The 25,608-nt window shown below is 42.9% G+C and overlaps 1 protein-coding gene across 2 annotated transcripts in view; it reads left to right on the top strand.

The window, feature by feature from the left end:
- Window positions 1-548: 548 nt before the first annotated feature.
- Window positions 549-25,608, top strand: part of kif3a (kinesin family member 3A) — a 100,874-nt gene continuing 75,814 nt past the window's right edge. For both annotated transcript variants that reach the window (XM_041193337.1, XM_041193338.1), the window contains exons 1-3: window positions 549-691; window positions 13,816-14,098; window positions 19,974-20,118. In XM_041193337.1, coding sequence (XP_041049271.1) covers window positions 647-691; window positions 13,816-14,098; window positions 19,974-20,118 — 473 coding nt within the window. In that variant the 5' untranslated portion in view covers window positions 549-646. The remainder of the gene's footprint in view (window positions 692-13,815; window positions 14,099-19,973; window positions 20,119-25,608) is intronic.

The following is a 25,608-nucleotide window of genomic DNA, read 5'->3' as shown; positions in this document are numbered from 1 at the left end:
GGGGCTGGTTGGTGCAGTGGCAGCTAGGATTCACAACTACCTTAGTCTCAAGGAAAGGAAATCTCTTCTGCCTACTGGCTGTGTTTGGTCTTATGTGAAGTGAGTTTCAGCAGTTTCACTCTTGCTGGCACAAAGCCATGTTCGCAAATCTCATTCGAATTCTCATACCACAGGTTGCGGAAAATTGTTCGACCTGCAACTGGAAGCTGGTGTCTGAAATGGAAAGTGCTTCATTCCCCTTCATAATTTATATAATAAAAAGACAACATACGCATGTATTGTTTTTTTTACCCTCCCCGCTGCCATATATCTTCCTGCTGCGGCCCTCTCTGGGCCATTGTTATTTCTCTGGGTCTCTCCTTTCTGTCTGTCAGCGGTGACCATGGAAACGTGACGCGCCCAGTCGCGGCACGGCCGCCCTCCTCCGTTCTGATTGGTCACAGCGTGGCCGATCCCCGCCCCATTCCGCGGGTCGAGCGACGGCGATTGGTGGAACTGGCCTGTCCATCCGGCGCTGGGGGTGGGGGGAGGGGATGGGGGTTGCAGGGCGGCAGTGAGCCTGCGCAGTGCGGAGTTTTAGTTGGAAGCTCTTGTCGTTGAGGCACGAGCGGATTGTCGGTGGTCTCGCGGCCGGATTCAAATTTGAATGCGTTCGAGGCCGGCGGCTTCGGGCAGAGGCTTCAAGATGCCGGTGAGTGAACGGTGCGCGTTGGCCGGCTGGCGGCTCGGGGCTGGGGGACGGCGGCGGCGGCGGCGGCGGGGGCGGGAGGAGGAACACGGCACGGGGAGATGGGGGGATCGGGTTCTCGGCACGGCTTCACGGGGCCTTTATTTAAACGGCCGAGCTCGGGTGTGGGAGTCCACCAGCGGAGGAGGGGGCTGCGGCTCCGCGTTCCCGGGGTTGCAAAAAAAAAAACCCAACAACTCCCAATGCGGAGTTAGGCCTCGGTCCGGAGCAAAGCTGGTCGATGTCAAAAAAAAACCAAAACAAAACAACAACAACCACTACCACCACCAGCACCCGGCTGGGTACCAGACAGACTGCAGTGCTGGGGAAAAATGGGTGGCTGCGGCAGAAATTGTGTCAGCCCCCATTAAATCCAGATTCTCCCCCCCCCGGGTGGGAGGAATGAATGAATGAATGAATGAGACCCATGTATTTTTCCAAATCTCCCCCTCCCCCTCCCACCATTCATTTATCCTAAGGGCGAGGGGTGTGTGAGCAATTGTAATAATTCCGCCAGCTATCCTGAGGGTAATGCTGTGATGGGTGGGTTTGAGAAGTGGGGGTGTGTAGATAGTCCTGTTGTCTCTCTCCACCCCCCCCTCCCTCCCCAATTCCCTCCCCCTCTCTCTCTCTGTCACACACACACACACATACACAGACAGGAGAAGCTGTGAACCAAGCACAAAGCTGTAAACAGGATTGCGCTGTCAACAATATCAGGACCGGCCCGAAGAGCTGATGACGTGCCCCTCAACTGCATCTGCAGCTTGATGGATGAGGAGGCGAATTCGTCTGTCTGTATCCGCGTAGATGGAGAGGCCTGTGTGCTTGTCCGCGAGAAGGGTTACAATCGTAAGATTAATATGCATGCAGCGCATCTCGGTGGATGTCTTTGCAAATATCGACAGAATATAGGTTTCTTTTTTTTAAAAAAATGCTCTATATATTAAAATGCTGTATATGTCCTCCATTCCCCTGGGCGCAATTTATGGGAGTGGTCCTTCGCCAGCATCTGTATTATTTCATTTTTTTGTTCAAAAATTTTCACTAAGTTAGCAGGAACAGCGAGGATGGAGGATTTGCAAAAGGATTTGGATTGGTTATGCATTTGGGTTGACATGGTAAATTACTGCTGATATTATACAAAATAATGAGTGGCAATGGAGTGGAATTGGTGCACGGAGATTTCCTAACAGAAAAATGCTACAATTTGTTGACAACATGGAGAAAGTAAAAGGGAAACAGAATGATGGAATAAGCTTGTTGATGTCTTTGTCTCTAGTCTTGACTATTCTAATGCAATCCTAGTCAGCCTCCCATTTTCTGCCTTCTATAAACTTGAAATTCTTCAAAAATTGAACCCCTTTCACTTGTCACTCCTGTGCTTGCTCACCCACTTAAACAGTGCCCCAATTTTTAATTCTCATCCTTGTTTTCAAATCCCTCCATTGTTGGCAGGAGGTCCACTTGATTGATTCCAGAGATGTGGGGCTTGTCATATGAGGAGAGATTAGCAAGTATAGGTCTATACTCACTAGAGTTTAGAAGGATGAGAGGAGATCTATTTGAGGTATAAAAGATGCTAAAGGGGATAGACAAAGTAGATGTGGAGCAGATGTTTCCTCTTGTGGGGCATTCTAGAATGAGAGGCCATAGGTTTAGGCTAAGGGGTGGTAGATTTAAATCCGCGATGAGGAAGAATTACTCTTCTCAAAGGGTCGTGAATCTGTGGAATTCGCTACCTCAGAGTGCAGTGGATGCCGGGATGCTGAATAAATTTAAGGAGGAGATAGACTTTTTAATTAGTAATGAGTTGAAAGGTTATGGGGAGAGAGTGGAAGATTGGAGTTGAGGCCAAAATGAGATCAGTCATGATTGTATTGAATGGTGAGGCAGGCTTAAGGGGCTGAATTGCCCCTAGTTCTTATGTTCTTATACCTTCAGTGGCCAAGACCCTAGGCTCTTAAGTATGCTCCTTTAAACCTATCTCATCTGCTCTAATATTTTCTTATGTCACTTGGTGCCATTTTATTTGGCAACACTCCTGTGAAATGCCTTGGATTTTTTTTATGTTGAAATACCGTATGCACACAAGCTGTTGTTCTGAGCAGTTGTAGTGTACTGGTCCAAGACTGCACTTGGACTGCAATCTACGGTTTTGGTAATCATGCTTTGATAATTATACATAACAGTGGAAAGGGTGCAGAAAAGAGCAATAAAGATGATCTGGAGCCATGCTGTCATGTTAGCTTGCTTGTCACATTACATCACTATTTAATATATTTTTGCTTGGAGCCTTTGAATAGTGGCTTTTTAATTTGCAGGTTTGCAGGAAGGATCAGAAGTTGTTCGTATTGTTCTGTTAGGTTTGTTAATTAATGCATACTGTTCTATTAGTAGTTGGGGTTTTTGCACATTTGCAACAGTGTAAAGAAATTTCAATTAATTTAAAAGTTACAATATTAGCATTCATCCTAGATTTCAGGAGCATTTGTTTTCATCACCATTCCTCGTTCCATTTCTCTTCTTTGTAGTTCTGAGGTTACTATTTTTTTCTCATGCATAAACCTTGGAAAGTCAAAATAATTCCAGATGACTTTTCTCACCAAAGAACTATCTTCTGACCCACCCCTATACCTGCCATTTGTGCCTCCAACACCAAGCGCAAGGGATAAGGGACTTTTTTTTTAGTTTTCAAGATTGAAAGTATCCATTTGGCTGCCTCAGTCTCTCCATTCTGCCCTTCACATCCTGGTCCTGACATTGTATCATTTATGTGGCTTTTCTCCCCGCTTACTTATCCATCCCTCACCAAGCTTCAAGCCCTTCCCAGTCCACCTTTGACCATGTAACCACATTTCCTTAACTACTGGCTCCCTTGTTACAAGCGCTAGGAACACAAATTGGTAGATGAGAGAAGACCAAGGCACATCTTGTTTGCTACTTAATATCCTGGTAGTCACATTATGAGCAATTAATCTGAATTAGTCTACCATAAGCCTATACACTTTATTTCCCTTCATTCCACCTCTGTCCTCTTCAACTATTTTTCCATATCTAATGCCCTTTTCCCTTTTTAAGATCACTGAATACATTGTTATCTACTAGTTCCTTACTCACCTCTCTTACAAGTCCTTGATAAAAAAACCTTTAGGTGCTTTCTGCTGTGTCCATAGCACTGAATGCCTTGGTCAAAGCCAGGGTGGCCACTAATAGCGGACACCACTGCAACACATGGGGATGATATCATCATGTGTGGAGGTGGTGTCATCGCATACAGAGATACATCGTGGTTCAAGATGGAAAAGGCCCAGTTGCAAGTAAGTGTGAGATGACGGGGCAATAATGGGGTGGGAGTGTGAGAAAAAAAATGAAAACTAAATTCTGTTTAAGGCTGCTGCAGGTGGGGAAAGGATTGAGCACAGGCCTTGCTGGTGCTTCACTGCTGTAAGTGTGCTTACAAGATACTAGACACAGAATGGTTACAGCACTGAAGGAGGTCATTTAGTCCATGCTGGTTCTCTGTAAGAGCATGAATCCATTCAGTACCACTCACTGGCCAGACTGGTTAAAAGACAGAGTTGAATGGCCACCCTGGTAACAACCACCAGTGACATAACCTCCTGTAATTCACTTCTGTTCCTCAGTCCTTCAGTGACATTCAGCACAAACCAATAGACCATTCACGTCAACCTCTGGGGTATCATTGTTTGGTGTACTCCTACCTCTTTACAAAACCTAAACCATTTCTAACCACCCATTGGCAAAATTGAAGCCAATTATTTGGCTGTCACCAAACTCCCCTGTACCCTTGCTCCAACCTTTATGGTATGTAACCTTGGTGTTCTGTTTGACCCAAGATGAGCTTCCAGAACCAATTAATTCTACAATTGCATTGCTCCACCCATATTTCACCTCCATTCTTACTGAAATGCTTATGTAAACTCTTTTTAAGCTATAAGTTCAATTTCTCCAAAGCCCCACATGCTAGCCTGCTAAGCCACCCTACCTAAACTCTAAAGTGTGTGTGTGTGTGTGTGTGTGTGTGTGTGTGTGTGTGTGTGTGTGGGGGTGTGTGTGTGGGGATGTGTGAGTGTGTGTGTGTGGAGTGTGTGTTTGTGTGTGGGGTGTGTGTGTGTGTGGGGGGTGTGTGTGTGTGGGTGTGTGTGTGCGTGTGGGGTTGTGTGTGTGGGGGGGTGTGTGGCGGTGTGTGTGTGTGGGGGTGGGTGTGTGTGGGGGTGGGTGTGTGTGGGGGTGGGTGTGTGTGGGGGTGGGTGTGGGTGGGGGTGGGTGGGTGGGGGGTGATGTGATGATAGCGGCATAGTGGTAATATCACTGGACTAGTAATCCAGAGGCCCAGCATAATGCTGTGGGAGACATGGGTACAAATCCCACCATGGCAGCTGGTGGAATTTAAATTCAATTAACCAATCTTGAATATAAAGCTAGTCTCAGTAACGGTAACAATGAACCTATCACCGATTGTTGTAAAAACATTTGGTTAGGGAAGGAAATCTGCCATCCTGTCCTGGTCTGGCCTACATGTGACTCTAGACCCACAGCAATGTGGTTGATTCTTAACTACCCTCAGTTCAAGGACAATTAGGGATGGGCAATAGATGCTGACCTTGCCAGCAATGCCCACATCCCATGAAAGAATAAAAAAAAACTTTTCCAAAACTTAGTTGCAAGCATCCTTTTATGTAGCAAATCTTACTTGCTTATGACCCTTATCTCATTTGCCTGCATTGGCTGCTTGACTCCTGACTAATTGAATACAAAATCTTCATCCTCATGTACAAATTCCATATACTGCTTTGTACCACATTGCTTTGTAACCTCTTCTGGTCTTGTGTTCTTTAGTCCAATGGCTCTGGCTTTGCCCTCTAGGTCAAAATTGGGACTAGATCGTAATATTTGGAAGAACCTTTAACCTTTCCACCTTGCTACTTCACCTCTTTTAAAAACATTCTCAAAACTACCTTTAACTATGCTTTTAGTCATCTCTTCTAAACCCCTTAATATTTGTTCAACGTCATTTCTCATTTTTCATATATTAAAGAATTTTCTATACATGCAAGTTGTTGAAGTGGTGAACCTATTGCTGTTCATCACACAATATCTCTAATATCTCTTAATAGACATAATAGTTCGCCATCCTTTTGTACGATGTGCTTTCATAAATGCTATAAGAAATAAATTATTTCTGTATATACTAGTGGTACATACTGTTGTGTACTATAATGTAATTGATCTACATTTAGAAGTGATTTTGAGAAGTACTTGTACAGTGTTGCTGAAGGCTGGTATAAAAGTAAGAAATTGGTTGGATACTAGAACGTATAGGACAGGAGTGCCTTACTCATTAACTAGATCTGGAAAATGACTTGATTCCCAATATTGGTGCATTTGTTACCCGGTCTGGTCTAATCCTGGAAATGTTGCATTGTAAGTAAGTCGCAATACGTTCGTTGAAAATCATTAGGGTAGTTTTTTCTGTAATTCCCCATGTGTTGTCTTAAAGGTTACTGAATTGGAAATGACAGTAACTGGGCTGTGCTCTAATATGGCTACTGTTTCCACAGAATGGAGTTCCCTCCAGAGGAATGCTCCAGGAACACTATCATAATAAATTAATTTTACTGAGTGCCTGTCACTCGTTTTATGAAATACTTGATTATATTTTCAACTTTAAAGGGGTCCTACTCCTTTGATCCAAGTACTTCAGTGTATCTGGCTTGTTAGACTGCCACAAATGTAAAGTAGTACTACTTAGCTTGTTTCATTTAATGTGAATTAAAAATGTATATCTCTACTATATCGCCTTCATATTTTCTCTCCCCATTCCCAATACATTTCTAAAAATTATAATTCTGTCAGATAAATGAAACCCTTATAGCTTACTGGCTCGTCTCTTACATTATTTTCCTATTCCTCAACATTGTCGTGCACTGAAGATTGATTTATGCATGAATCCACAATACTTAATGGTTGTTTATTCAATGTGGTTTTCAACAATTCATTCTGCAAATAAGTTTTATTCAACTTCTATACTGGCTGTAAGTATCTAATCATTAGAACAAGTCATCTTGTGTTAATCTTTATCCCAGTACTAAAATAGCATTTTCCAGGTTATTTAATTATTTTTAAAACCTGTATCATATTCCCCCTTAACCTTTATTTGCTCCACAGCAAGTAAACTAAGCTCTCTCAGCTGGTCCCTAAAGCATTTGGATGTGAGCCCAGGCGTTGACTATTTGCTCCTCTGTACTCTTGGTAAAGTAATTGTAGCCTTCACTGATTTTCTTTTTAAGTTTGTTATTTCATGGGCTGAGCCAGCATTTATCACAGAGTTACAGAATTGTTATGGCGCAAAAGGAGGCCAATTGGCCCATTGTTTCTGCACCAGCACTCCAAATGAGCAACTCACCTAGTGCCATTCTCCTGTCTTTTGCCCGTAACCCTGCACATATCTCCTTTTTAAATAACAGTCTAATTCCCCTTTCCTTCAATTGGACCTGCCTCCAGCACACACTCAGGCCATTTATTGCCCATCCTGAATTGCCCTTGAGTAAATGGTGGTGAGCTGCCTCCTTGAACTGCTGCAGTCCATGCAATGTAGGTATAGCCACAGTGCTGTTAGGAAGGAGTACGATAGTCCATGTGATGTACGGTACACCCATAGTACAGTTAGGAAGGAATTTCTATGCTTTTGACCCAGTGACATTGTAGGAATGGCTATAGACTTGCAAGTAGTGGCGTTCTCGTGCATTTGCTGCCCTTGTCCTAGTAGTAGAGGTTATGGGTTTGGAAGGTGCTGTCGAAGGAACCTTGATGAGTTGCTGCAGTGCATCTTGCAGATGGTACACACTGCTGCCACTATGCATTTGTGGTGGAGGGATTGAACGTTTAAGGTGGTGGATGGGGTGCCAGTCAAGCTGGGCTGCTTTGTCTGGGATGGCGTTAAACTTCTTTACTGTTGTTGGAGCTGCACTCATCCAGGCAAGTGGAGAATCATGCTCCTGACTTGTGCCTTGTAGATGGTGGACAGGCTTTGGGGAGTGAGGAGGTGAGTTACCCACTGCAGAATTCCCAGTCTCTGACCTGCTCTTGTAGCCACAGAACTTATATGGCTGGCCTAGTTCAATTTCTGGTAAATGGTAACCCCCTAGGATGTTGATAGTAGAGGAGTACTGGGGAAAGCAGGGGCTGTACCTTTGGGAAGGTTTACACTTGAACTATGCTGAATCCAATGTCCTTGAAAACCACATAACTAGGAAAGTATCGGGGATTTTAAATTAAATAGTGGGGGCAAGAGATCAAATGTGCGGTAAATCCAAGTGTAGAGACAAGGGAAGAGAGGAAAGTATTAATACGGGAAATGATAAACAGACCATGACAGGAAGGGATGGAGAATCAATATCTAAGAGTAAATTGACAGATAAAGCTAGAGGTTACAAAAATAAGAAAAGGACAAAACCTGAGGCTCTGTATTTGAATGCATCTACCTTTCAAAACAAAACAGACGAACAGATAGTGAAAATTGAAATTAATAAGTACGATCCAATAGCCATTACAGAGATATGGCTGCAAGATGGCATAGATTGCAACCTGAATATTGAAGGGTATGTGACTTTTAGGAAGTGAGGAAAAGATGGAGCTGATTAGAGATGTGCTCCTTAGCACAATAGAGAGGGGTGATCTAAGTTCATGAAACCAGGATACAGAAGCGGTTTGGGAAGAGATGAGGAATGATAAAAGTATGAAGTCACTTGTGGGAGTGGTGTACAGGCCCCCTAACAATAATCACATGGTAGAATGGGGTATCAAAGAAGAAATAATAGCTTGTCAGAAAGGTGTGGTGATTATCCTGGGGATTTTAATTTACATATGGATTGGAATAATCAGATGGGCAAAGGTAGTGCAGATGATGAATTCGTAGAGTGATTTTGGAATAATTTCTTAGGTGAGCACGTTCTGGAGCCAGCCATACTAGACCTGGTATTATGCAGTGAGATAGGATTAATTAGTGACCTCAATGTGGTCATAATATGATTCAATTTTTTACATTCTGTTTGAGGGAGAGAAGAATGGGTCTAAGACTAGTATTTTTAAATAAGGGCAATTATGAGGGCATGATAGCAGAGCTAGTGAAAGTGAACTGGCAATTTAGGTTAAGGGATAGGTCAAAAGAGATGCTGTGGCAGATATTTAAGGGGATATTTCAGAATACACGGAATAGGTACATTCCAATGAGAGAAAAATTCTAAGGAGAGAACCCACCATCTGTGATTAACTAAAGGTAAAGATAGTATCAAACTTGATGAAAAGGCATGTAATTGCTCAAAGATGGATGACACACTAGAAGATTGAACAGAATATTAAAATAAACAAAGAATAACCAAAAGATTAATGAGGAGGGAAGAATTAAAGTACGAGAGAAGGCTATCTATAAATATAAAGACATTAAGAGTTTCTGTTGATGTTTTAAAAAGAAGAGGCTAACAAAGTGAGCATTGGTGCTATAAAAAGTAAGTCTGGGGAGTTAATAGAAAATAAGGAGATGGCAGATGAATTGAAGAGGTATTTTGCCTTCACTATAGTGGATACAAGTAACATCCCAGAAATGGCTGTAAATCAGGAATTGGAAGGGAGGGAGGAACTCAAGAAAATTAAAATCACCAGGAAAGTGGTACTTAGCAAATTGCTGGAACTGCAGGTTGGCAAGTCCCCGGGCCCTGATGGATTTCATCCTAGGGTCTTAAAAGGAGTGGCTAGTGAGATAGTTGATGCGGTAGTTTTAAGTTTCAAAAATTCCCTAGATTCAGGGAAGGGTCCATTAGATTGGAAAATGGCAAATATAACTCCTTTATTCAAAAAAGGAAGGAGACAGAAAGCAGGGAACTATAGGCCAGTTAGCTTAACATCTGTCATCGAGAAAATGTTAGAAGCTGTTCTTAAAGATGTTATAACAAGGTACTTCAATAAATTCAAGGTGATCAGGCAGAGTGAATATGGTTTTGTGAAAGGGAAAACATGTTTAAACAATTTATTAGTGTTCGTTGAAGAAGTAACAGATGCTGTGGGATTAGGGGAACCGATGGATGTACTGAATTTAGATTTCCAGAAATAATTTGGTAAGGTGCCTCATCAAAGGTTATTGTGGAAAATAAAAGCTCATGGTGTCGATGGTAACATATTGGCATGGATAGAAGATTGGCTAGCTAACGGGAAGCAGAGAGTAGACATAAATGGATCTTTTTCTAGTTGGAAGAATGTGATGAGTAGTGTGCCACAGGGATCAGTGCTGAGGCCTCAACTCTTTACAATTTATACAAATTACTTAGATGAAGGGACTGATGGTATGCTTGTTGAATTTGCTGATGCCACAAAGGTAAGAAGGAAGGTAAGTTGTGAAGAAGACATGCGGCCACAAAATTATATCGATAGATTAGGTGAGTAGGCAAAGACCTGGCAAATGGGATATCATGTGGGAAAATGTGAGATTATCCATTTTGGCAGGACGAATAAAAAAGCAGAGCTCTGAGATGCAGAGGGACCTTCGTGTACTAGTGCATAAATCGTAGAAGATTGGTATGCAGGTGGAGCAAGTAATTAGCAAAGCTAATAGAACGTTAGTGTGAATACAAGAGTGGAGAGGTAAGGTAATGCTTCAGTAGTTATACAGGGCATTGGTGAGACCACATCTGGAATACTGTGTACAGTATTAGGATCCTTATTTAAGGAAAGATGTACATGCATTCGAAACAGATCGCAGAAGGTTTACTAACTTAATACCTGGAACGGGCAGGTTATCTTATAAGGAAAGGCTGGGCAGACTAGGTTTGTATCCATTGGAGTTTAGAAAAGTAAGAAGCGACTTGATTGAAACGTATAAGATGCTGAGGGGACCTAATGGGGTGGATATGGAGAGGATGTTTCCCCTTGTGGGAGAATCTAGAACTAGAAGTCACTGTTTAAAAATAACAGGTCGCCCATTTAAGACAGAGATGAAACATTTTTCTCTCAGGGTTGGGAGATTTTGGAATTCTCAACCACCTTTTGAGGAAGAGATCAGTCATTGAATATCTTTAAAGCTGAAGTAGATAGATTCTTGATGAGCAAGGTGGTAAAAGGTTATTGTGGGTAAGCATGAAGTGAAGTTAAGGTTAAAATTAGATCAGCTATGATATTGAATGGTGGAGCAGGCTTGAGGGGCCGAGAGACTTACTCCTCCTCATTCATCTGCTCGTATGTATGTTCACATGAGAGTCATTGTCTGGCACTTGTGTGGCATGTATGTTACTTGCCACTTAGCAGCCCAAACCTGAAAATTGTCAAGATCTTGCTACATATAGGTAGTGAAAATAAATACTGATGATGAAAAGCAAACCGAGCTACTGATTTTCTTATGGCTAAAACCTAATATCCCTAGTTTTTGCTAAATTTAGTGAAAAAGTAGATGTCAATAAGTAATGGAATTTTACTACTCTATATTCACATTAGCAAATCTTTTATTCAAATTAGAAAAAAACAGTAATTTCAACCTTATTAAATAAGCATTTATAATACAGGGTTATTGTCCAATTAAAGCAATTTCCGCTTGGGATCAGTGCATATCCTGTTGGTATAAATGCATTATAGCTGATCTGATTCCAGAGGAAGTCATATGTGAATCCAGTGTGATGATAAACTTAGTTTACAAAGCCAGAGGGTTAAATGGCTAATTTGGACTGTTTTATAACATTTGTCTGATAATCTAAATGTTTAGAGAGGGCAATTTCTCCATGCCTTCCCATGCATTTAAATTTTTTACAATATTTGGGTGTATCATTAACTCTCTCCTGGACAGGCCTGAAGTTCCATCTATGCATAAGCCAAGAAATGTAATCATGGTTCTGCCTGCTTGAAATCTGAACAATGGCTGCTAGTAGCTGTAGTGTAAATGACCTTTGTTGTGTCGTAAAAAATTAGCCAATATAATAAAGTTAATGTCAGGTTAGTCTTTGGAATTGTATATCCCTCTGGTTGTGGATGCTCCATTGTTGAGTATGTTTAAGACCAATATAGACAGATTTTTGGTCTCAGGAAATTTAGGCATATGGGGAACAGAAGGGAAAGTGGAGTTGAAGCAGAAGATCAGCCATGCTCAAACTGAATAGCTGAGGAAACTTGAGGGGCTGTATAGCCTGGTCCTATTTCTTATCAAAAATAAAAATACCTGGAAAAACTCAGCAGGTCTGGCAGCATCTGCGGAGAGGAACACAGTTAACGTTTCGAGTCCATATGACTCTTCAACAGAACTAAGGAAAAATAGAATAGAGGTAAAATGTAAGTTGGTTGGGGTTGGTGGGGGGGTGCGGATGGTGGGACAAGTAGAGCTGGATAGAGGGCCAGTGATAGATGGAGATTACCAAAAGATGTCATAGACAAAAGGACAAAGAGGCGTTGATGGTAGTGATTTTAGCTAAGAAATGTGCTAATAGGTGACATAAAGGATAGAAAGCAGGATGACACCAGCTTTGCTAGCACCTTGATGCCACAATTGGTCAAATGCAGCCTTTATGTCAATGGCAGTCATTCTCGCTTCACACCTTTTTTCCATATTTGGACAAACGCTGTAATGAGGTCAGGAGCTGAGTGGCCCTGGTGGAGCCCAAACTGAGCGTCAGTGAGCAGGATTTTTCTGAGTAACTGTCAATGATCCTTCTATTACTTTGATGATCGAGAGTAGACTGGTGAGGTGGTAATTATTTGGGTTGCACTTGACCTACTTTTTGCGGACAGGACATACCCAGGCAATTTTCCATATTGCCATGTAGATGCCAGTGTTGTATCTGTACTGGAACAGCTTGACTAAGGGCGCAGCTAGTTCTGGAGCATGAGTCTTCAGTAATATTGCTGGAATGTTGTCAGGGCCCATAGTTTTTGCAGTATCCAGTGCCTTTTCTTGATATCATGTGGAGTGAATCAAATTGGCTGAAGGCTGGCATTTGTGATGACCTCAGGAAGAGGCAGAGCTGGTTCATCTACTCAGCACTTCCGGCTGAAGCTTGTAGCAAATGCTTCAGCCTTATCTTTTGCACTGATGTGTTGGGCTCCCCCATCAGTGAGGATGGGGATATGTGTAGAGCCTCCGCTTCCAGTGAGCTGTTTAATTGTCCACCACCATTCATGACTGGATGTGGCAGGACTGCAGAGCTTAGATCTGATCCATTGGTCGTCGGATCTAATCTAAATAAATGTATTGGCCTCAGTTTAGATTCTCATCCAAAAAAAGCACCTCATTTTAGATTGATATAGATTTATCTCTGCTAAGCACAGCCCTCAGGTCATGAGAATACTGTGTCAGTAGTTCAATGTAAACCTAATCTCAAGTGCCTCCATTGAGGCCTGCCTTTGATCTGCTTCTGTCTCTAGGCAGTAACAAGAATTGTGCCAAAATCCCTTTGGGTATAAGGTTTAATTTATATTTACCATTTCAATATGGTGCAGATGTTTTGGGCGTTGAAGAGTGTGGAAATCTCTAAAGATAATTTATATTTGTGTTTGGCTTTATAGCCAGGTCTGTCCAGATACCAGTGTAGAAAAAGTGCAAGCATATTATACATTCAGAATTAAGTGTGCAACATCGACTAGAAAGTATCCATAATGAATTGACAATAGACCTTCCGTTCAGTTGCCTGACCAGAATGCCTTGCATGTAACAATGTATTTTATATGCACTAAACCGTACGTAATTAATTTTCCATACTCCTGGGCTATTGAAGAACTGTTTCATTCATGATAACTAACTTGACATTTATTAGAGACAGTAGAGGAAAGGATAGGATTCAGTTGTGATACCTTCGATAATCAATAATCCACTAATGTTGTTAAATGGTCACTTGGGGTGGACTGCAAGTATCCATGCAACTGTAATGTGCATGAGCCAGTGCCTTCAGAAGAGGAGAGAAAATTTAAGGATGGAGAAGAGAAGGTTTTGTTCAAGGTTGTTTCACTTAAAGTTGACTTTAGCAGAAAGGGAAAATGTTGTAACATTTTCCTTTGTTATTGGTGATCAGCCATTCTTGTTGCTATACCCACAGAGTAATAAATTGGAGAAGATTGACCGTGTCGAGGCCAGCGATAATGTGAAGGTTGTGGTACGCTGCCGGCCAATGAATGAAAAAGAAAGAAATATGGGACACCGACAAGTGGTGAATGTGGATGAAATACGAGGAACAATCACTGTCTACAAGACAGATGCTGCCAATGAGCCACCAAAAACATTTACTTTTGATACAGTCTTCGGCCCGGAGAGCAAGCAAGTAGATGTGTACAATCTCACTGCAAGACCCATTGTTGATTCGGTTCTGGAAGGATACAATGGTAACTCGTAGATTTATAACTGCTTTTGGCTACTTATTTTATTTAAATTATTTTAATGTAAAGTTCCTATCATTGTTTTAGAGTTAGGATTTCAAAACCAGGAGGTTATGCAGACTCCTATATCCAGTTTGTGAGAGTCCAGTAATGCATACAAGGAAAATTATTTCACAGATTAATCTAGTTCATTATAAAATATTTATTTACCTCAATCTGTTATTAAAAGAAAATTATGCAACTATCACTTAACCATAACCTTTATTCATTCTCTTCATTGGAGACCTGCCCTCTTGAAACCAGTGAATTCCAAATAAGCATATAATAAATGCATCCCTCAGCTCATTGCTTCCAGTGTGGGGGTGCTGTGGTGGGGGTATATCATAGCTTCTAGTTGGGGTTGGTTGACAATCGTTGATTGAGCTGAGCTGTTACAAGCATTAGGTTGGTGGAGGAGGGAAGTTCCTTAATCGAATCCAAGGAGGGCTGATTGCCTGGAAAAATACACTTTCTGAAGAATAAGGCTTTATTTAGGTGTATCCTTATCCTTATTTTCATAAATAATTTATTTTAATAACTACTTAACTATTGGGTATATTGTACATGGCTACAAATGTGTCTTTTTTCAAGTCGAAGCTAATGAATTGACCAGAAATAGTGGGCCTAAACTTCTGGGGAGAGGCATTCAGAGTCAGATTGCCACTCTGCTCCTAGCTTCCTACCTGGAAATCCAGGTGATCCTTCCTCTCCTGATCTTCCGATGCAGGCCGAGGCCTTTTGTTAAGTGTTGCACAGTTGAATGTAAGGAGGCCACACCCTTTTTTTATTGGACTAGCTGCCATAAAGCAAGTACGTTTAAAGGTCCAGCCACTTTCAAACCAGGGAGAAGGTAGGTTTTTTGGTCAGTGGGTAGGATTGGTTGGAGGGGGACAGTGCTGGTTGGGGAGGGGTTTGGGTAGAGGTCAATGGGGGGGTGGGGTTGAGTGTTTGGAGTTGGAAGGCATTCGGTTGGTCGGTGGGAGGGTTGTAGTTGAGTTTGGGTATGTTGTTGACGGGGTGAGTGATCCTTTGCAGGGGGTAGGGGCATCCTGTCAGGGGCATCTTTGGGACCCTCCCCCACCCCCCCCCAAACCATACAATGCCCTGGAGCTCAGATGTTATGGACCACTGTTTCTGTTCTATGCAAAATAGAAAGTGGGTGGAGGGAAATAAATGATTTGACCTGGATAATTGATCATTACCTTTCTCTTTCAGTACTGTTCTTTTTCAGCACTTTTTGATTTTTAATTTGGATTTTAAGCAGTTTCATTTTTTTTTTCCTGTGTGACCTTGATTGAACTATGATCATATTTGCATGTTGCAACCAGAAGGGCATTAGGTGTTATTCATGGTGGTTATTTTCACTGTGAATTGAACCACTTAAGCTTAATCAGTCTTAATTCACAAAATGAGATATTGCATTTTTCTTTTGTTTGTGTCAAATTAGCGACCTGCTTTCGCAGAAGATTAAAAGTAGGCATGCTACTTTTGTCAATAATTAACAAAATTTGCTTTTCTAATTCAACAGACTTGATTTTTAAATGGGTTCATCTGTATTAAAAGGTTTAACTATCATTTTTCCTAAAATTTCTAAACAATAATTTTTTGTCTTTTCAGTAACATACTAGAAATAAGGAGGGAGAAGATTAAATATGAGGGTAAACTAGCCAGTAATATAAAGAAAATTGCAACAGTTTTTTTTTAGATATATAAAGGGTAAGAGAGAGGCAAAAGTGGACATTGGGCTGCTGGAAAATGATGCTGGAGAAGTAGTAGTGGGGAACAAAGAAATGGCGGAGGAACTGAATAGGTACTATGCGTCAGTCATCATGGTGGAAGACACGAGTAACATCCCCAAAGTTCAAGAGAGTCAGGGGGGCAGAGGTGAGTATGGTGGGCATTACCAAGGAGAAGGTGCTAGGAAAACTGAAAGGTCTGAAGGTGGATAATTCACCTGGACCAGAGTTCTGAAGGAGATAGCTGAAGAAATAGTGGAGGCGTTAGTGATGATCTTTCAGGAATCACTGGAGTCAGGGAGGGTCTCAGAGGACTGGAAAATCGCTAATGTAACCCCCCTGTTTAAGAAGGGAGTGAGGCAAAAGACGGGAAATTACAGGCCGATTAACCTGACCTCTGTCGTTGGTAAGATTTTAGAATCCATTATTAAGGATGAGATTTCAGAATACTTGGAAGTTCATGATAAAATAAGGCAAAGTCAGCATGGTTTCATCAACGGGATATCATGCCTGACAAATCTGTTAGAATTCTTTGAGGAGGTAACGAGTAAGTTAGACAAAGGAGAGCCAATGGATGTTATCTACTTGGACTTCCAAAAGGCCTTTGACAAGGTGCCGCACAGGAGGCTGCTCAGTAAGATAAGAGCCCATGGTGTTAGAGGCAAGGTACTAGCATGGATAGAAGATTGGCTGTTTGGCAGGAGGCAGAGAGTGGGGATAAGGGGGTCCTTCTCAGGATGGCGGCCTGTGACTAGTGGAGTTCTGCAGGGGTCAGTGTTGGGACCACAACTTTTCACTTTATACATTAATGATCTAGATGAAGGAACTGAGGGCATCCTGGCTAAGTTTGCAGATGACACAAAGATAGGTGGATGGACATGTAGTATTGAGGAGGCGGGGAGGCTGCAGAAGGATTTGGACAGATTAGGAGAATGGGCAAAGAAGTGGCAGATGGATAACAATGTGGGCAAGTGTGAGGTCATGCACTATGGTAGGAAGAATAGAGGCATTGACTATTTTCTAAATGGGGAGAGAATTCAGAAATCTGGAGTGCAGAGGGACTTGGAAGTTCTAGACCAGAATTCTCTTAAGATTAACTTGCAGGTTGAGTTGGTAGTTAGAAAGGCAAATGCAATGTTGGCATTTATTTCGAGAAGACTAGAATATAAAAGCAGGGATGTGCTGCTGAGGCTTTATAAGGCTCTGGTCAGACCACATTTAGAATATTGTGAGCAATTTTGGGCCCCGTATCTCAGGAAGGATGTGCTGGCCCTGGAGAGGGTCCAGAGGAGGTTCACGAGAACGATCCCAGGAGTGAAAGGCTTAACATATGAGGAACGTTTGACGACTCTGGGTCTATACTTGATGGAGTTTAGAAGGATGAGGGGGGATCTGATTGAAGCTTACAGAATACTGAAATGCCTGGATAGAGTGGACGTGGGGAAGATGTTTCCATTAGTAGGGGAGACTAGGACCTGAGGGCACAGCCTCAGAGTAAAGGGAAGACCTTTTAGAACAGAGATGAGGAGAAACTTCTTTAGCTAGAGAGTGGTGAATCTATGGAATTCATTGCCACAGAAGGCTGTGGAGGCCAGGTCATTGAGTGTATTTAAGACCGAGATAGATAAGTTCTTGATTGGTAAGGGGATCAAAGGGTATGGGTAGAAGGCAGGAGAATGGGGTTGAGAAACTTATCAGTCATGATTGAATGGCGGAGCAGACTCGATGGGCCGAATGGCCTAATTTCTGTTCCTATATCTTATGGTCTAACTCAGGTTGAGGTGCTTTTTCAAATCAGTTTTCAGTACTGTTGGTTTCATTTGGTAACAGGACTTCTGATAATTGCCCTAGTATAGATCTGTGCCAAAGTTTTCAGCACTAGAACTGCTTGATGCTTATGGATCTAGTTTGATTATTTGGCTAGACCTTGTATTAGCATAACTGATATCAGAATGTAGTATTACAGTGATGTTTATGCCATCTCAAACCTCAAACAAATATTTAACAGATTCTAACAATGTCCATTGTGAATACCTTTTGCTTGATCCCTGATTTGTCCTTTTCAAGACACTGGCTTTTGTTAAACATGCCAGGGAGCATTGTACAAACCTTCACTTAATTTGTATTTATAAGAGAAGCTGAATGCTGAATTCATTTCCATGACACGCTGGGAAATGGAACATTCTTTCTATTTTTGACATTCACAAGCTGGGTAATATATTGCCATCATCATTGTGATGTAAACCTTCCAATATGCCTATTTCTGTACTGTACTGTTTTCTTTTATTCTCCAAACTGGTCACCATGGTCTTTTAAAGTGAGGTGGTTGAACTAGTGCCAGGGTTACTTACTGACTGTTAGGATGGTTCCCTCCTGGGGATTCTAGTATACCAGAAATTAAAGACTTTCCTCCTCAATAACTAGCAGGGGAAAAGTGGAGACAATTCATCCTGTTATCATGAATTTAAGTGCATAACCCAGGAGTGAAGTAAAAGAAAGACTTGCATTCCTGTCGCACATTTCCTGACCTCAGGATGTCCCAAAGCGCTTTACAGCTAATGAAATATTTTTGAAGAGCAGTTACTTGTAAGATAGAAAATTCAGAAGTTAATTTGCACACAGCAAGCTCTCTCAAACAGCATTGTGATTATAACCAGATTTTTTTTTTTTTTTTTGATGCTGTTGATTGAGTGATAAGTATTTGCCAGGATATGGGAATGAGTCCTCTGCTGTTCTTTGAAATAGTGCCTTGGGATCTTTTGTGCTCACATGGGAGAGCAGATAGAGCCTCAGTTTAATGTTTAATTTGAAAGACAGAATCTGACTGTAGTAGTTCAATACTGAACTGGAATGAAGTCTCCTACAGAACCACATTATAGATTAGGCCTGTGTTGTGGATACATGATATATGTATGTGGAGTGGACAAGGACCAAAGGGTCAGAAGTGAAAGGCAGCTATTTTGTCCTTGTGCACTAACCAGTCACAGCCTCCACCCTCAGTAAACTTCAACTAAAGCTGTGTTGCCTATCAGGTCCGACTCACCCATCACTCCTGCCCTTGCTGAACTACATTGGCTCCCAGTTCCCCAATGCCTCAATTTTAAACAAAGACTGGAAATACACAACAGGTTCAGCAGCATCAGTGGAGAGAGAAATGGAGTTAACACTCTGATGCTCTGATGAAAGGTAATTGACCTGAAATATTAACTCCGTTTCCCTCTTCACAAATGCTGCTGAGTCTGATTATTTCTCGTATTTTCTGTTTTTGTTTCAATTCCCAGCATCAGCAGTATTTTGCTTTTACCTCATAGTTAGTTTTCTCCATAAATCTCTTCTCCTTTCTATCTCCTTCTCATCCTTTTAAGTGCAACCTTTATGACCGTCTTTGACCAAGCTTTTGGTTGGTCCTCTCAGTATCTCCCTTCTCTCCGCATATATTTTTGTTTGATTCCAACCTCTGTGCAATACCTTGAGTGTTTTTTCCTACCTTAAAGATGCCATAACAGTGAGTTATTGTTACATAGATTTTACAGCACTGAAACCGGCCAAGCTGCTGTCTATATTTTGCGTGAGCCTCTCCCCACTCAGGTGTTTCATCTCGCCCTAGCAACTTATCCTTCTACCCTTTATTCTCCATTTACTAGTTTCCCCTTAAATGCACCTGTTGTTCATGTCAACCACTTCGTAGTTAGCTCTACACTTCCACCACTCTAAGTAAAAATATTTCTCCCAAATTCCTTATTGGATTAATTAATGGCTTGTCTTTATTTATGTCTTTAGTATTTAAGTTGCCACTAGTAGAAACACCTTCTCTATGCCTCCCCTATCAAACCTCTTCATACTTTTGAAAACCTTTATCAGGTCACCTCTCAGCCCTTGCTTTTTCTTGAGAAAGGAGCCCCAGCTATTTTAATGGATTAGCCATCTAAATCTTGGATTGCTGAAGCAATAGAGAATTTCCAAAAGTGAATTCAGAATATTTACCCCTCACACTGTCATTCACAAAATGTTTCACCCTTGTAAAATTTTTAACATTATTTATTGTTAAGTCTCATTCTGTTATGTTTCAGCTACAAATCACAAAATACCTTTTTCCGTTTCCTCAGGTACTGTTTTTGCTTATGGACAAACAGGCACTGGTAAAACATTTACCATGGAAGGAGTGCGGGCTGTGCCTGAACTTAGGGGCATTATTCCCAATTCATTTGCTCACATATTTGGCCACATCGCAAAGTCTGAGGGTGACACCAGGTAAAGTTCCAACATTAAACGTGTCTTTGGGCTGCAAAAGCATTATAGTAAAAATAAATGTTTATTTGTTCAAAAACTAATTCTAGATATTTTTGTAATTCACATTACAGACTCATTTAAGAAGTTTCTGCATTTGGAGCGTTAAACAATACTAAGTTGTACTCTTGCTCTTGAAGGGGTTGGAGTATGTGTTCAATCCTTGGTTGAGTAATCTCATTTTAGCGATGGAGCCTGGCTTCTTATCAGTTCAGTGATGTTATACAGCCCCAGCCCTGTAAATCCACATTTTTAGTTTTATGGAGCCAAGTAAAACCATTGATTGGCACAGAATTTTTCACTTCAAACCGTATTCTATATGGTGAGGACCATGAATTAGTGAGGATGAAATTTATTACAAAGACTTCTCATTTGTAATAAGTACCTAATCCCATGTTTACTGATAAAGCATTAGTTCAGATTTTAGATACTGCAAATTTATTCGTAACTAATGGCCAATAACTTGGCATTCAACATGCAACTTTTTGGCCGAGAGTGGTGTAAAGGAAGTTAACAAAGCTGGGGATCAGATTATACGAATAATTAATTATTGATTAAATTGGGATTTTTTGTTTATTTATTTTTCTTCTTCATTCATGGCGTGTGGGCATTGCTGGCTAGGCCAGAATTTATTGCCCATCCCAGCTGCCCTTGAGAAGGTGGTGGTGAGCTGCCTTCTTGAATTACTGCAGTCTATGTGATGTAGGTATACCCACAGTGCTGTTAGAAAGGAAGTTGCAAGATTATGACCCACTGACAGTGAAGTTCCAAGTCAGGATGGTGAGTGGCTTGGAGGATAACTACCAGGTGGTGGCGTTCCCATGTGTCTACTGCCCTTTGACCTTTAGATGATAGTGATTGTGGTTTTGGACGGTGCTATCTATGGAATTTTAGTGAATTTCTGCAGTGCATCTTGCAGATAGTACACACTGTACTGTACATCAGTGGTGGAGGGAGTGAATGTTTCTGATGGGGTGCCAATCAAGTGCGCTGCTTTGTTTCGGATGGTTTTGAGCTTCTTGAGTGTTAGATTTAGCAACTCATCCTGGCAAGTGGAGAGTATTCTATCACACTCCTAAGTTGTGCCTTGTAGATGGTGGACAGGCTTCCGGGAGTCAGGAGGTGAGCTACTCACCACAGGATTCTGAGCCTCTGACCTGCTCTTATAGCTACAGTATTTATATATGGCTAGTCCAGTTCAGTTTCTGGCCAATGGTAATCCCCATTTAGTGGAGGAATTCAGTAATGGTAATTCCATTAGTGGTTAGATTCCCTCTTGTCGGAGATGGCCATTGGCACTTGTGTGGTGTGAAGGTTACTTGCTACTTGTCAGCCCAAGCCTGGATATTGCCTAGATCTTGCTACATTTGGAAAGGGACTGCTTCAGTATTTGAGAAGTTGCAAGTGGTGCTGAACATTGTGCAATCGTCAGCAAATATCCCACTTCTGACCTTATGGTGGAAGGAAGGTCATTGATGAAGCAGCTGAAGAAGGTTGGCTCAAGGACATTACACTGAGGAACTCCTGCAGTGATGTCCCGGAACTGAGATGATTGACCTCCAATAACCACAATCATCTCCCTTTGTGCTAGATATGACTCCAACCAGTGGAGAGTTTTCCCCCTAATTCCCATTGACTCCAGTTTTGTTAGGGCTCCTTGATGTCACACTTGGTCAAATATGACCTTGATGTCAAGGGCAATCACTCTCACCTCATCTTTGGAGTTCAGCTCTTTTGTCCATGTTTGAACCAAGGTTGTATTGAGACCAGGAGCTGAGCGACCCTGACAGAACCCAAACTCAGCAACAGTGAGCAGGCTATTGCTAAGCGTGCCATTTTATAGCACTGTTGATGACTCCTTCCATAATTTTACTGATGATTGTGAGTAGACTGGCGGTAATTGACCAAGTTGGAATTGTCCTGCTTTTTGCGTACAGGACATACGTGGGCAACCTTTCACATTGCCAATTAGATGCCAGAGTTGTAGCTGTACTGGAACAGATTGGCTAGGGGCACGGCATGTCCTGGAGCACAAATCTTTAATACTATTGCCAGAATATTGCCAGGGCCCATAGCCTTTGCACTATCCAGTGCCTTCAGCTGTTTCTTAATATCATGTGGAATGAATCTACTTGGCTGAAAACTGAAATCTCAAATGCTGGTGTTATGATACAGCAGTTGATAAATGCTGAGCTGTTCAAATCCCAGAGGGAAACTTGAAACAACTAATTTTCAATTTAGATAAAAACAAAAAACTGCGGATGCTGGAAATCCTAAACAAAAACAGAATTACCTGGAAAAACTCAGCAGGTCTGGCAGCATTGGCGGAGCAGAAAAGAGTTGATGTTTCGAGTCCTCATGACCCTTCAACAGAACTGGGTGAATCCAAGGAGAGGGGTGAAATATAAGCTGGTTTAAGGTTGGGGGGGGGGAGGGGGTGGGTTTTGGATGGGGTGTGGGGAGAGAAGTGGAGGAGGGGTGGTGTGGTTGTAGGGACAAGCAAGCAGTGATAGGAGCAGGTAATCAAAAGATGTCACAGACAAAAGAACAAAAGGACACAGAGGTGTTGAAGTTGGTGATATTATCTAAATGAATGTGCTAATTAAGAATGGATGGTATGGCACTCAAGATACAGCTCTAGTCGGGGTGGGGGGGCATAAAAGGTTTAAAAATAATGGAAATAGGTGGGAAAAGAAAAATCTATATAAATTATTGGAAAAAACAAAAGGAAGGGGGAAGAAACAGAAAGGGGGTGGGGATGGAGGAGGGAGTTCAAGATCTAAAGTTGTTGAATTCAATATTCAGTCCGGAAGGCTGTAAAGTGCCTAGTCGGAAGATGAGTTGTTGTTCCTCCAGTTTGCGTTGGGCTTCACTGGAACAGTGCAGCAAGCCAAGGACAGACATGTGGGCAAGAGAGCAGGGTGGAGTGTTAAAATGGCAAGCGACAGGGAGGTTTGGGTCATTCTTGCGGACAGACCGCAGGTGTACTGCAAAGCAGTCGCCCAGTTTACCTTTGGTCTCTCCAATGTAGAGGAGACCGCATTGGGAGCAACGAATGCAGTAGACTAAGTTGGGGGTAATGCAAGTGAAATGCTCCTTCACTTGAAAGGAGTGTTTGGGCCCTTGGACGGTAAGGAGAGAGGAAGTGAAGGGGCAGGTGTTGCATCTTTTGCGTGGGCATGGGGAGGTGCCATAGGTGGGGATTGAGGAGTAGGGGGTGATGGAGGAGTGGACCAGGGTGTCCCGGAGGGAACGATCCCTACGGAATGCCGCCAGGGAGTCTGAAGGGAAGATGTGTTTGGTGGCGGCATCATGCTGGAGTTGGCGGAAATGGCGGAGGATGATCCTTTGAATGCAGAGGCTGGTGGGGTGATAAGTGAGGACAAGGGGGACCCTATCATGTTTCTGGGAGGGAGGAGAAGGCGTGAGGGCGGATGCGCGGGAGATGGGCCGGACACAGTTGAGGGCCCTGTCAACGACCGTGGGTGGAAAACCTCGGTTAAGGAAGAAGGAGGACATGTCAGAGGAACTGTTTTTGAAGGTAGCATCATCAGAACAGATGCGACGGAGGCGGAGGAACTGAGAGAATGGGATGGAGTCCTTACAGGAAGCGGGGTGTGAGGAGCTGTAGTCAAGGTAGCTGTGGGAGTCGGTAGGCTTGTAATGGATATTGGTGGACAGCCTATTACCAGAGATTGAGACAGAGAGGTCAAGGAAGGGAAGGGAAGTGTCAGAGATGGACCACGTGAAAATGATGGAGGTGGTGAAGATTGGAAGGAAAATTAAATTTTTCCAAGTCCCGACGAGAGCATGAAGCAGCACCGAAGTAATCATCGATGTACAGGAGAAAGAGTTGTGGAAGGGGGCCGGAGTAGGACTGGAACAAGGAATGTTCCACATACCCCATAAAGAGACAGGCATAGCTGGGGCCCATGCGGGTACCCATAGCCACACCTTTTATTTGGAGGAAGTGAGAGGAGTTGAAGGAGAAATTGTTCAGTGTGAGAACAAGTTCAGCCAGACGGAGGAGAGTAGTGGTGGATGGGGATTGTTCGGGCCTCTGTTCGAGGAAGAAGCTAAGGGCCCTCAGGCCATCCTGGTGGGGGATGGAGGTGTAGAGGGATTGGACGTCCATGGTGAAGAGGAACCGGTTGGGGCCAGTGAACTGGAAATTGTTGATGTGACGTAAGGTGTCAGAGGAATCACGGATGTAGGTGGGAAGGGACTGGACAAGGGGAGAGAGAAGGGATTCAAGATAACGAGAAATGAGTTCCGTGGGGCAGGAGCAAGCTGACACTATCGGTCCACCGTGACAATTCTGTTTGGATTTTGGGTAGGAGCTAGAAGCGGGCTGTCCGAGGTTGGGCGACTGTCAGGTTGGAGGCTGTGGGAGGAAGATCCCCAGAGGAGATGAGGTCAGTGACAGTCCTGGAAACAATGGCTTGATATTCAGTGGTGGGGTCATGGTCCAGGGAGAGGTAGGAGGAAGTGTCTGCGAGTTGACGCTCAGCCTCCGCGAGGTAGAGGTTATTGCGCCAGACAACAACAGCACCACCTTCGTCAGCGGGTTTGATGACAATGTCAGGGTTGGACCTGAGAGAACGGAGTGCAGTAAGTTCAGAGAGAGACAGGTTAGAATGGGTGAGAGGAGCAGACAAATTGAGACGACTAATGTCGCACCGACAGTTCTCAATGAAAAGATCAAAAGAAGGTAAGAATTCAGAGGGAGGGGTCCAGGTGGAGGGAGAATATTGGAGGTGGGTAAAAGGATCTGTTGAACGGCGAGAGGATTCCTGCCCAAAGAAGTGAGCCCGGAGACGAAGACGGCGGAAGAAGAGTTCAGCATCGTGCCGAGCCCGAAATTCATTGAGATGAGGGCGTAAGGGTATGAAACTAAGTCCTTTGCTGAGCACTGAACGTTCAGCGTCAGAGAGGGAAAGGTCAGGGGGTATAGTGAATGCACGGCTGGGGCTGGGATTGGAAGATGGGGTGGGGACGGCGGGACAGGCAGGGGTGGAGGGTCCTAGATGGGTGTTGGTGTCGATGAGTTGTTGGAGCTTGTGTTCCTCAGCACTTGAGAGAAAGAGAAAAAGTTTCTTGTCGAGGCGTTGGATGAGACGAAGAATAAAATGAAACTGGGGGCACGCGCAGTTTTGAAAAAGGGTACGGCGGTGCTGCTGGAGTTCCAGTCCTACTCCGGCCTCCTTCCACAACTCTTTCTCCAGTACATCGATGATTACTTCGGTGCTGCTTCATGCTCTCGTCGGGACTTGGAAAAATTTATTAATTTTGCTTCCAATCTCCACCCCTCTATCATTTTCACTTGGTCCATCTCTGACACTTCCCTTCCCTTCCTTGACCTCTCTGTCTCAATCTCTGGTGATAGACTGTCCACCAATATCCATTACAAGCCTACCGACTCCCACAGCTACCTTGACTACAGCTCCTCACACC

This window comes from Carcharodon carcharias, chromosome 8 (genome assembly GCF_017639515.1).
Source record: "Carcharodon carcharias isolate sCarCar2 chromosome 8, sCarCar2.pri, whole genome shotgun sequence".
Lineage (NCBI taxonomy): Eukaryota > Metazoa > Chordata > Chondrichthyes > Lamniformes > Lamnidae > Carcharodon > Carcharodon carcharias.
The sequence above is the reverse complement of the archived record's forward strand: the minus strand, read 5'-3'. Positions and strand labels throughout refer to the sequence as shown.